The sequence below is a fragment of the Colletotrichum chrysophilum genome (genome assembly GCF_026319265.1).
Source record: "Colletotrichum chrysophilum strain AFK26 chromosome Unknown scaffold_16, whole genome shotgun sequence".
Taxonomy (NCBI): Eukaryota; Fungi; Ascomycota; class Sordariomycetes; order Glomerellales; family Glomerellaceae; genus Colletotrichum; species Colletotrichum chrysophilum.
Window position 1 is genome coordinate 387283 of NW_026517303.1, and position 12324 is coordinate 399606.

The 12324-nt window shown below is 56.5% G+C and overlaps 2 protein-coding genes across 2 annotated transcripts; both read left to right on the forward strand.

The window, feature by feature from the left end:
- Positions 1-270: 270 nt before the first annotated feature.
- Positions 271-2221, forward strand: COL26b_003057 (uncharacterized protein; the record flags this gene model as incomplete). Its single annotated transcript, XM_053175962.1, has 2 exons — positions 271-1891; positions 1956-2221. 2 exons carry the CDS (start codon positions 271-273, stop codon positions 2219-2221), a joined length of 1887 nt encoding a protein of 628 aa, XP_053040129.1.
- Positions 2222-9254: 7033 nt separating this feature from the next.
- COL26b_003058 (uncharacterized protein) lies at positions 9255-10631 on the forward strand (the record flags this gene model as incomplete). Its single annotated transcript, XM_053175963.1, has 2 exons — positions 9255-10526; positions 10587-10631. The coding sequence occupies 2 exons, from the start codon at positions 9255-9257 to the stop codon at positions 10629-10631; spliced, it is 1317 nt and encodes a 438-aa protein (XP_053040130.1).
- Positions 10632-12324: the final 1693 nt, after the last annotated feature.

Sequence of the window (12324 nt, forward strand, 5' to 3'; positions counted from 1 at the left end):
TCCATCCACGACCTTGCTGCACCAGCCTCACGACTTCAATCCACCTGCTGCTCCCGCCACATTCCACCGTGACTCGTCCGCCCGTCCCGTCATATTCGGGGTCCTGAACCCGTCTAGAAGCAAAAGACATCCGCCACACGTGGCTGAATAACCCGAAGCTCCCATGAATCCTCGTTGACCATCAACAACAAACCACCACCACCTCGCGATACGCCCTCCCGAATCTCCTTTCCAACACTCAATTAGCCTGTTTGATGATTGAGCCCGCCCATGGCCTCGGATAACGGTCCCATCGCGACCGAAGCCCCTCTTCTGGCTGCGTCCGCTCCTGTCGCATCGGACGCATTCGTGCTCGGAGGAGATCCCGCTCGCTCAAAGTCTCTCAAGAGAGCTCGCGAGACCACCCCGACCTCCCCTACGTCTGCTGCCGTCGACCCCGTCGCCGATCCCGCCGCTGCCGCTCCTGTCATCGCGCCCTTCGACTTTCCTTCGCCCACCAAATCCGCCCGCTTTGCCCTGGCTTCCTCACGCCGCTCCCCGACGCCCTTGACAGCTGCCGCCGCCCTCGAAGCTCTCGACGAAGAGCGAAGACGGGAACAGCGCCTGAACCCTCCCGGCTCCAGCGACAACCCGGGCCACTCGGTTCTCTCTGTTCTCGCCGGCAGTGTCGCCGCCATGAGTCGTCCGGACGACGCGCCCCAGGCGCCCACAGCTTCCATGGAGGCCTCTACCAAGGAACCCCAAACCGTCTCGATACCGCAACCCAACAATGCGCCCGCAGAGAACGCGGAGATCAGCCCGCAGAGCGCAACAAGTGTCGCGAGCATAGCTGGCGCGTTGGTGACGGCCAGCCCGGGTCCCATGGAGGTCGACCACAAGACCAACGAGCAGCCCCAACAGCAGCAGCAGTCTCAGCCTCAGCTGCAGGCTACCCCCCAACCGCCGCACCCGGCCACTGCCCAAGAAGACAAGACCACCCCCGGATCGCTATCCTACCCCGGGTCGCTTCAAGCCGCGGCCATGATGCCCGCACCGCCGGCGCGCGGTATGAGCTTTCCCATGCCGTCGCCCGGTCACGAATCCCCTACTCAGTCTTCCGGCAAGAAGCACAAATGCCCTTTCTGCGACACCGAGTTCACGCGCCACCATAACCTGAAGAGCCATCTACTCACCCACAGTCAGGAAAAGCCGTACATTTGCCAGGAATGCTCGATGCGCTTCCGCCGTCTTCACGATTTGAAGCGCCACAGCAAACTCCACACCGGCGAAAAGCCCCATGTGTGCCCCAAGTGCGATCGCAAGTTCGCTCGCGGCGACGCGCTGGCCAGGCACAGCAAAGGCGCAGGCGGATGCGCCGGCCGCCGATCAAGTATGGGCAGCTTCGCCGAGACGGACGACATGGACGGGCCGAGCATGGCCGATGGTGACGACTCAATGGCCGGCGTGGTCTACGGAAACGAGGAAGACATGACGGAAGAAGAAAGACGCCTGAGCTTGCCCAGCATCAAGGCTCAGCACGTAGCAGGACAGGGCAATATGGAAGGGTATGCCCCTCACTCCCGGACATATCCCCCGGCAGGCCCACGGCCCGGAACGACCGGCGGACTGTATCCGCCGAACGTCGACCGCGGCGCATCAAGTACCAACACATCCCCAAGCATGCCGAACAGCATTGCCGGAGGCCACACGCCGAACACGAGCGTGTCTTCCATGCCCGTAAGTGGTGGTTCCATCTACTCGCAAAGTGGCATGACAGAGAGTCCAAAGCCTTTGAGCCCTGGAACTGCACATGACACGGCCAACATTGCGAGGCAGCGATCTCCAAGTCTCACACAGCAATTCCAGCAGCAACAATTCGGCCGCAGGCCCTCGGAGAGGAACACCTCCCCAGGTTCGTACTCCTCGACACCCTCCACTCTGCTGACTCTCAATGTGTGTACTGACCGGCTTCAAAGTTTTTGCTGCTCCGGCTGGGGCCCACCCCCGCGGCGCTGGAAGCGGGACAGAGAACGGCAACAACATGTTCGCCACGGATCCCGGCCTCTGGGCGTACGTGCAGAACCTGGAGGAGAAAGTCAAACAATTGTCGGATAAGATCACGGCATTCGAAAAGGCGGACACCGCCAAGCAGGCACAGATTGGGCTGCTCACGAGCGAGGTCACTGGCTTGAAGAAGCAGCTGGAGGCTCGTGAGGCCGAAACGACCGAGGTCAAGGCGTAATCCAGACACAAGCAAGTGGCTCCTACACGCCATTCACTACAACCTATCACCGATGTAACAACGACGACATGTTATTGGCGGGAGAGGATCAGAGGAAGCCTCACCTGGCGGCTGGAGGATAAATTGGCGTTTTTCACTCATTGTCGGCGTCTCGATTTCTCATCTCTCTTTTTTACTCCCATTACTTCTGCCTCTCTGACCCATATTATTTGCGGGACAACCTGTCCGGGGTGGGAGGCGTTTTTATTTTCCTGGGGCACTGGCAGAAGTGCAACGGCGGACCTCGACACGAAAAGTTTTTGGTTTCCCCTCGGCCGCATCTCGCAGTCAGGCATGTCGCAGAAGTATGCCTGGCGCTCACCGCGGTAATTCCAATTCCGGTTCTGGTCGTTTCTCTGGAGGCAAATCGGCGGTAGGGGTTTCCCCCTCATGTATTATAGCGTTCGTTGCAGAGTTTAGGCCACATGGTCAGTCCTCCCCGAAAAGGAGGCAAATAGTGCAATTTACATGCCGGGTAGATAAACATGTTTAAGCAGTCTGCAAGTGCCCACCCTCGTACTCGCGTTTGTATGTCTTTGGGTCGCCTCAGCGATGGGTGAGGCTGCCCATGATGCGATTCGTGTACACCCCGTCAGGCCCAGCTTGGACGGTGACTCGAGGAGTTTCTTGCCAAGACGATGATCTCGATAGGATGACGCCTGTTCACCTTTCGGCAGCCCCTTCTGTCGCCACGTGTGACTGAAGGCGCGTTCTGTAGTCTCTTCGTTCTACATGTTTCTTCATACCCCCCTTTTCTAGTAGATCGTCCTCGTCGTTCGCCATTGGGTTGTCATGTCAAAGATCACTGCACAATTAGACGACGATGATCATGTAGTACCATGTCGTTTTCTAGGGTGGAATCAATCTATCGACTTGTAAGATCTGACTGACTCTAGAGGCCGGGACATCCAGACCGAAGACTCGACAGTAGCGTGTGTGTGTCACCTACCTCGTCGACTTTGCATCTGTCCTTCAAATCCATGCGGAGTTATTTCTCCTTTTTGGTTTCGAGATCGGGTTCCCTAGATTGAAGCGCAGATGGCTCAATAGAGACGTTTAGCAGTAGATTGCAGTAAGAACGGCCAGCCCAAGGTTTTCCGTCCGTCTACCGGGCAGCTTGCGTTGCGAGAAGAAATATCTGAAGTACACTGAGGCCGGCACAAATACACAGCGCTCTCATAAATCGTCAGAATCCATGGTCAACAGACGTTGCTGGTTCTGCCTTTTTCGCAAAGCAGCTCGTGTCTTGACGTGATATTAAGCCGAGTGAGTTGCCATTAGGTGAACAACTTTGAATATATATGGAACTTCCGTGCAGTTTACGTCAAGTTCATGTGGCTACTACTTCAGCAAAAGGCTCTCGGCCGTTGCCAAGGTGCTAAGGAGTTTATCACAGGCTGTACGGATACGACGGTATGACAATGAAATTCTCAGTCGGGAAAGGAGTGGCTCCAAGATTACCGTAGAGCTCAAGTCAAGGCCATCACTCAGAGACGCATATTCGGAACCATGCAGCCGGGACACGATGTCCGATGCGGACGAGTGCGTCAAGGATGATATCCAACACTTGAACGCCACCAGATGATTGAACTTTGAAAAGCAGCCGGGAGAGTGGTCGTTCAGAGATGGACCACGATACTCGACCCTCAGACACACGAGAACTCTAGACCCAGACCACCCTCTAGGCGCTGTGGAACCCCATAGTTCACGGTGTACCGCAAAGAACTCGACACACCAGTTCTAGCCCGTGATCCAGTCCTGCGCTTCCGGCTCAATATTGGTTAGCGACGGGGGTGACTGCTAGGCCTCACCAACTATCGATTTGGCAGGGTCCTTCAACAGGCAAACGCCATGGAGAATCTGCCACCGGCGCGGGCGTTGGTTCTCAAAAGGCACAGGCCCGCAATGGTGCTGTCCCTTTGGGCCCGATGTGCCATGCCGAGGAATCGTGAAATTCATCGTGGCAAATGAGACAGAAAGTGTGGCTCACCCACACACCAGCGACGCCTCAAGTAGAACAATCTTCCACAACGGCAAATCGGGGCTCTCTCCATCAGGTGCGGTCTAGCGTTCGCCAACTTGTCGTGAATGCCCCAATCCACCAACAACGCCTCATTGCACATTGGACTGTCACGACTTGCCCAAGAGCAGCGGCAGCCACATCCCAGAGAAGTCAACAACATGAGATGCTGTTTCTCGCAGAACCGGGAGATGAAATGGAATGCCGCCCTGCAAACTCTAGATGCCGTGACACAATGGTAAACAATGGAGGTTCTCCACTCGGCATCATCGTCAATCGTAGATCATGAGCTCGAGCGACAACATTGTGTAGCTTGGCGAAACGTCGCAAATCGCATCATGTTATGTGACCACTTGAGTCATCAGGCCATGCGCGCGGCAAGATTAACAGAAAAGAAACAAAAAGAAAAAAACACGGAAAATAAAAATAAGGCAGTTGCGCAAGAAATAATTGGCAGCGACAATGGAACGCAGCTTGGCCAGATGCGGGTAGCTAAGCCATGTCTCGATGACGGCCATCCGTCACGGAAGAGGAGAGGGGACGCCGCCCATGATTCAAGTGCCGCAACAGTCATTCTTGGTACCTGAACATCACACCCTGATTCTGCACAATGTCTCGAAGCAAAACAACGGTGGTCCCGTCCCGCGAGGCTCAGAAGGCCAGACACAGCAAGGAGGGGTTGGACGGCTGGGCGGAGCGCGGCCAAACAATCGAGACCTGACGAGCGGTGCTATGGAATGCGACCGCGGTCTGCGAATTCGCCGTCGCGGACGAGGGCTCCGTGGCGTCGCGGGCAAGTGGTGTTGTTTTTCAAGTTCGCGATGGCATGGATCGGAGACCCTCGAGGAATGGCTCTGTCTTGGGAGGCGTGCGCCATTGGTAAAGCCAAGAGAGAACGAGGCCTCGTCCTTTACCTCCCGGTATCCCGCCACTACGGGCCGACTGAGCAGTTTGTCTGTACAAAGAAATCTCAGCTTCGTCGTCGGCCAGCAGTGGACGCATCTGAGCATCTTGACGTAAAGTGGGAGAATTGAGGGCATCGTCGCCAACGCCGACATGTTACGCAAGCCCGCCAGATACGGCATTGTAAAGCCGATGAGGGGGAGGGCCTTGGTCGGACAAGGCCTTAAAGCATGACTCTCTGCCACGGGCCTTTAGAAGGCCTTTCAAAGGGCTTCCCTGTCGTGAGCGACGCAGCTTGCAGGCCAGGACCCAGAAGGCTGTCGATGTTTCAACGTTTCAGGTGGAAAGATACTGCTTGTTAGTGGTTGCACAGCCTTTTGCTTTTTACCTTAGCGCAGATCGATCGTATCCTCCGAAATTGGGGTGGATTTGCGGACGTCATGGTTGAAATGAGATTTAAGAAATCGCACGGTCGAAGACGCACAGCCCAAGGAATATATGCGGACGGGTAGGGGTCTCCTGCGCGGATTCAGGTACGCAGATACGTCCTAAATGAGATTGGCCAGCACGCGTCTTTTTTTCTTTCCTGCTCTCTTTTCCTCTCAAATTCTTGTCAATGTCTCGGTCCATGGATGTGTATTGTGGTCGTGACCAAAGCTTGATTGGATATCCATGTTTTATTGTTCGATGCCTTGGCGCCAGCAAACCTGCTGCGGCAAAGAGAAGACGACGGCGATTTGACGGGAGGTAAAATCAGAAGCAATGGAAGCAGACGCTTGAGAAAATCCAGAGCAAATGAGGTGTGGCAGACAACAGAGACGACTCTCAGGCAACGGGCGACTACCGAAGCCCTCGGCTTGGTCACCTAATGAGTTGATTTCCCTTGGCTGATCGCTCGGCCCGTCTGTAGCTGTTAAGGCAAGGTATTTCTGGTGGCTTTCATTGTTATTGCCCAGGTGTCTGTGGCTTCTCCTTCTTCAGCGTTCTGGAGAAACATGCTGGGCACCCGCTGGCGAAATGACTGACAGGCGCGGCCGATAAGCCGAAATCTCTCCTGTTCCCCACCCCTTTATTTTTGTGGACAACCCGGGGCTTCTGGGAATTGAATATTGGATATCGGGACATTGGGTGACAGACGCCGGCGCAACTGATGAGATTGTGTCATTGATTGGTTATTTGGTGGGGTATGTGAGGAATCGTCGTAGACTCCGACCTGAGTTCAAATGAGCGAGCGAGACCGCCGCAGTCGGCCCAGGCTAGCAAGATCTGCAGGCCATCGTGTTTGTGCATCATCTGGACGGGCTCAGGACATTTGCTGCCTGTGGCAGGAAACGTATTAGTGCAAAAGAGGACAGAATAGCAACACCGGTCAGCCAGTGTCTTTTGCACGACGCGGACATGTGCATGGATATGCACGTGCATTGAGCGAGGGCAAGGCATCGCCAATCTGACGGATCTCGAACCCATCCATGGCCTGTGGCGCTCGTCAACAGACTGATGAGAAAGTGTCTCCTGACGGTGAACGATTCACGAATAGGGGTGGCCATGGCCCAGGACAACAGTCGTTCCTGCGCCGATGGTCAATGGTCAACGGCTACGTCGCTTAGAGCCGAGCCTCGTATGAGCACTTGGCGGCTAGCGCACGGTAGCTGCAGCAGAGCGTGGAGAGGAGCCGGGCTCGAACAATGGAAGATAAAAAAAGACCCATCAAAAAGGGAACCACGGTCGAGTGGGCTGGCTCAAGAAGGCATAGGTTCCTGGGGAACAACAATGCTATTCCCTCCAGATGGAGATTGGGAGGTGACGACGACAACGGCTGCCGCGACGACGACGACAACAGCGACGGGCGACGACGACATGAAAGCGCGAGGGTGACAGGTGTGCTAAAAGGCTCGATTGGTGATGGCGGCTGGGAAAGATTGATTGCTGAGGAGCATCGAGATTTGACCAAGGCCAATTGCTGGTCAGCGACGGGCAAGGATGGATTTACCTCCCCCAGGGATCTCTAATTAGGCCAAGCGAATCTGATTCGACCGCTGGTGGTCGAGGGCCGTGGAGAAGACCAACGAGGAAAACAGAGCCGTCTCTGATGGACAGGGCGACGGGCTGGCTGTGTTGCTGCGTCGCATCCAGCAGGGTTGGGATGGATCCAGTCGCTGTCGCATGCACTGGTAGTGGTGATCTTCATTCGGCCGACCGGGCCTGTCGAGCTGGGCAGACTGTTTTGGACCAGTTGACCGCCGCAAGCCGGCTTTTGCTCCTCGAAGCGACGAGCGACGATAGGGGCTGGTTGGGTGTGGTTATGCAGCCCGCCGTTGTCGATTTTCTGGTGAAGATCATTTCAACCCTTTGATGTAAGGGAGCAGGCGAACCAGACTTTGAGTCTGTCTGTGTCTGCGGCAGAGAGGGGAAGAAAAAAAGAAGGGAGAGCGGCAAGGTCGCGGCAACGAGAACCGGACAGCAAGGACGGTGGCATCCGTAGGTAGGTAGTATCCGATGGCGGGCTGTTGATGGTTAGGTTTGGTTTGGTTTCGTTTCCCATTTTCTTCCTTTTCTTTTCCAGTTTCTTCTTCGCGCGTGTCATGCATAAGTAGCGGAGGTTGTTATGTGCGTGGGTGTATGTGCTAGAAATAGTTAGGTAGGTTAGATTAGGTAGCTGCTGTCAGTTGGGATGAACCGCACACGCACAGCACAACAGCATGCACCTCAATGCGTGAGTGACCTTCGCCACGAGGCCTGGGTCGTGTTCGTGCCTTGGCTGGCTGGCTGGACCTGGGAAGCTCAGCAGGATCGGACGACAGCGACAGAAACAGGTGGTGTTACACATGGCTATGAGCAGCACAGGAGTCTGCGACGGGGAGTCTCCCTGGGGCACCCGGGGCGGGAGCTGGGAGGGATGTCGCGGGCAGTCCTGCGGGCAGCGGTGCGCATCAACTCAATTATTCCCGTCCAGCATTCGTCTTCATCGCATCCTCGTACGACGGCTCCGACTTGAATTCGCGCCTTCCCTTCTGGTCTGCTCTGCCCTGTGCCTGTGCCTGCCAGTTCGGTGCTGCCAGGATCCCCCAATCTTCGTTCACGTGCACGGTGCGGTGCCATGTCCAAGGCAAGGTAAATAAATGGAGGCAGGAACCATTCATTTAATTGCCCAGGACCGCTAGTCTTGTTTGGGAACGTCCCCTTCAACCCCCTTTCTTGCCCTTCCCGGGGAGGCGCGCCAACGGCGTCGACTCCCCCCCAAGTCCAAGCCCAAGCCCCCAACTCCCACCTCAACGTGCAGTCCCTCCCTCCCGGGGGCGCGCCTCTGGGCGACGTTGTGCCTGGGTCCTCGCAGGCAGTTGGCAAGCCCTGTCCGTACCTGCAGCGGATCGTCTTCTGCTAATAGCGCCTGGGGGTCCGGGTGGCTTGTACCTCATGTACCTGGTCTCCTAATTTCCCAGGGGATCCACGACATGGCCCTCTTTACCCTGTTTTCCTCCACTTCATCCTCTCCTTCTCCCTCTTCTCAGCTCTCCGGTCTTCGAGGTCTGACTTCTCGTTCACCGCGTTGATTCCTCCAACTAGAGAGTTCGCTCTCACTTACACTCTTTTGAATCTAACAAATTCACCTACATTCGTTACCTTCAACCACCTACACGGGTTCCGCCTCGACTCCCGCACACCGACAACCACAGCGAATAGAACGAAACATTCGCTCCGACTCTAATTGATCCCTCGCGAGGAATAATAAAGGGTAAGAACACACAGAGACACAGAGGAGAGACCCCGGGGATGAGCATCAGACGATTCTCGGCCATGGCGCCGCACAATGGAGGACATACACAACACCACAGCCACCACAACAACTACAGCGAAGATGATCAACTGTGTCAGCGACCAGGGGAACAAGACGGCGAACGCGATTTTGTTGGGAGGGTATCGCACGAAAGCCTCTGGATATCTTCGCTGCTTGCGCTGCGCTGCTTCACTGTGTCGATTCTCCCTGAATCGCCGACTTACAACAACAACAACATGATTTAAGTCCACGATGCGCTAACACATGGCGCCTCCAGAACATCTTCAATATACAAAATGAGGTCCATCGTCAGCCTCACCATCGCGGCCTCCCTGGCCGTCGGTGTCGTCGCGCAGCCCCACAACCACCGACACCGCCATGTCAAGAAGGACACCGCTTCGCCCGTTGAGAAGCGCGACCCCGATGTCGTCGTGGTATACGAATCCGGCCCGACCGTGACCGCCTACGAGCTCGGAGGAAAGGTCATCAGCGAAGACGAGGCCAAGCAGGGTATCAACGACGGCCTGTTCGTTGTCGTCGGAGAGACCACCCCGTCCTCGACGCCTCTGCCTCCCGCCTCTACCTCCAAGGCTCCCAAGCCGTCCAGCTCCCAGGATGCTCAGTTCTTCGAGGCTAAGGTCGCCAAGACTACTTCCACCTCTACCACCCCTACTCCCACCCCGACCCCGACCCCCACGCCCTCTTCCTCGAGCCAGGCGCCTCCCGCCTCCACCTCGTCCGCCAGCAAGGGCGGCAGCTCCTCCTCTGGAGGCTCTGGCGTGAACGCTGAGTTCCCCAGCGGCGAGCTTGACTGCTCCACGTTCCCGTCCGACTATGGTGCCGTCCCCGTCGACTACCTCGGCACCAACGGCTGGACCGGCATCCAGAGAACCCCCAACTACAGCATCGGTGACCTGGCCATCTCCTTCATCGAGACGGCTGTCTCTGGCGACGGCGGATGCACTAAGAACTCTTTCTGCTCGTACTCCTGCCCTGTTGGCTACCAGAAGACCCAGTGGCCCTCCGCCCAGGGTTCGACCAAGCAGTCCGTTGGTGGACTTTACTGCAACTCCAAGGGCAAGCTCGAGCTCACCCGCACCTCCAAGAAGACCCTTTGCGAGAAGGGCGCTGGCGGCGTCTACGTCCAGAACGACCTCAAGAAGTCTTCCTGCGTATGCCGTACCGACTACCCCGGTAACGAGGCCATGGTCATCGCCACCGTGCCTGAGCCTGGCCAGAAGCTGGAGCTGACCAACCCCTACTCTCCCGACTACTACGTCTGGAACAACAGCCCTACCACCGCCCAGTACTACGTCAACAACCAGGGCGTCGCTGTTGAGGATGCCTGCGTCTGGAAGAGTGCCACCGACCCCCTCGCTGCCGGTAACTGGGCTCCCGTCAACATTGGTGTTGGCAAGAGCGCCGACGGCAACACCTACCTCTCCATCTTCAACAATGCCCCGACCTCGACCGCCAAGCTCGACTTCAACATTGAAATCACTGGCGATGTTAACAGCAAGTGCGCGCTCGTCGACGGCTCCTACACTGGTGGTGGCACTGGCTGTACTGTAAGTTGAACACCCGCTCGCGATATCTCGATTTCGCGTATGCTGACAGCAATTGTTTAGACGGCCATGTCCGGCGACGGCACTGCCATCATCCGCTTCTACTGAGCGAGCCACGACCAGGGATTTCCTGGCGAGGTTTTTGGGCATTTTGATTCTCGTGAATACCTCAAAGAATATCGACGGATCGCCATGACACGACCGCGACCAGCGGATTGACTAAAGACCTGATTTCCGCACACGATCTGTGATGGCCTTTTTTAATTGATTGTGCATAATATTCATGTTGTGGAGAAGGGTTTGGAGAGGAAAAGTTGGAGTGATTGGAGGCGAGGTCAACAGCCTTGCGGCCTTCACCGGCCAAACGGCGCAATTGGAACTACCCCCCCGGAAACCCTTTGAGCGAGACGGACGGTCATCTCTTTTTCTACCAGCAAGCGGACCAATGCCAACGAATTACGTTCCTGCGACGACGACTGCTTCGAGAACGAGGCACACCTTTTTGCGCGGAGGAGGAAACGGAGGAAGCCAGGCCGACCTTACTGGAAAGCAAGATTACATGGAGAATATAATGATGGATACTCGACTCGGGTAGTTTGCATAAAAATGGACGGGAAGATTGGGGAAGGACAGAACGGTAGCCCTCGCCGGCGCATTACCATCTTGACGCATCGTTTCCTTTGTCGCTGTTTGCCCTGCCATGCTTATATCCTTTTGCGCGAGCGGTCTCATGATGGATGAGCACAGCCCGCGGGCGTTGGGGGGACCCTTATAGCCGCTTCGTGTATTGCCGACGCAACGTTAGTTTTTAATTCATTGCTCACGATCGACCTAGCCTTTTTTTTCTTCCGCGCGTCTTCCATCGAAGCAGCGAGTGATGCGCCGCTTCGGGCCGATGTGTGGTTGAGAGTAGAGGTTGAAATCTCGGAGCTGCAGGTCGGACGTCGCCGGTCAGCCGCCGCCGCAACTCGCCGACGCCGGCCGGCCCACATCAGAACCCGGCCATCGCCAGGCCTAGAGCAGTAAGGCCCCCCGGATCCGGGCCGAAGTCGCAACCAGGCGCCCATCTGAGAAGATGGAGGGGTTCAGAGTTTTCAGCCGTCGTTTTCGGGCAACGCTCAAGTAGTACCAAGCCCGGAGATAATGGTCACGGGTAAGACTGCTGCTCGTTGGCGGCGCCGAATGACTTGAATACTCGATGGCATTATGTAAAACGGTTTTTACCAGCCTTTCGGCATGGCTTGACGGATCAGATTGAGCCGCTTTGGGTACAAGCGGCATCTCGAAATGCGGGAGCCAATGAGTTGAGTAGAACCGGTAGCCACTGATGCCGCTGGCTGTGCGCCTGGTGGAGAATCCGCCCCGGAAGGCATGGGTATCGACTTCCACACTGCAAGCCCACTATCTTGCCGCCGTTGGTTTGCCCCGGCCACTTACCCTGTATGTCCAGCAGGGAACGACGCCAGTGAACAAGGAACAATTTGAATTTTTCTCCTTCTCTCTGATGTCCCAGCCGGACTGGCAGGCCATCGGCGAACGGCGCCTGTTTGGCAGCTGGGCACGGGTTGGGCATCTAATTCATCTGTTGTTCTCCAGCAAGACAATGGATCTCCAAATCTCCAAATCGTCAAGCCACAGCCGAGCCGGCCGGGCCCATGCGGACCGTCATGTGTTGGAGACCACATGACGAAGTGATCCCTCTTCCATTCATCCATGCGCGCGTTCGTCATCCCAGGCGGTTGTTTGGACGGGGCAATCCCCCTCAACACAGCCCGGACAAGGAGAGCAGTGCTGGGCAGGC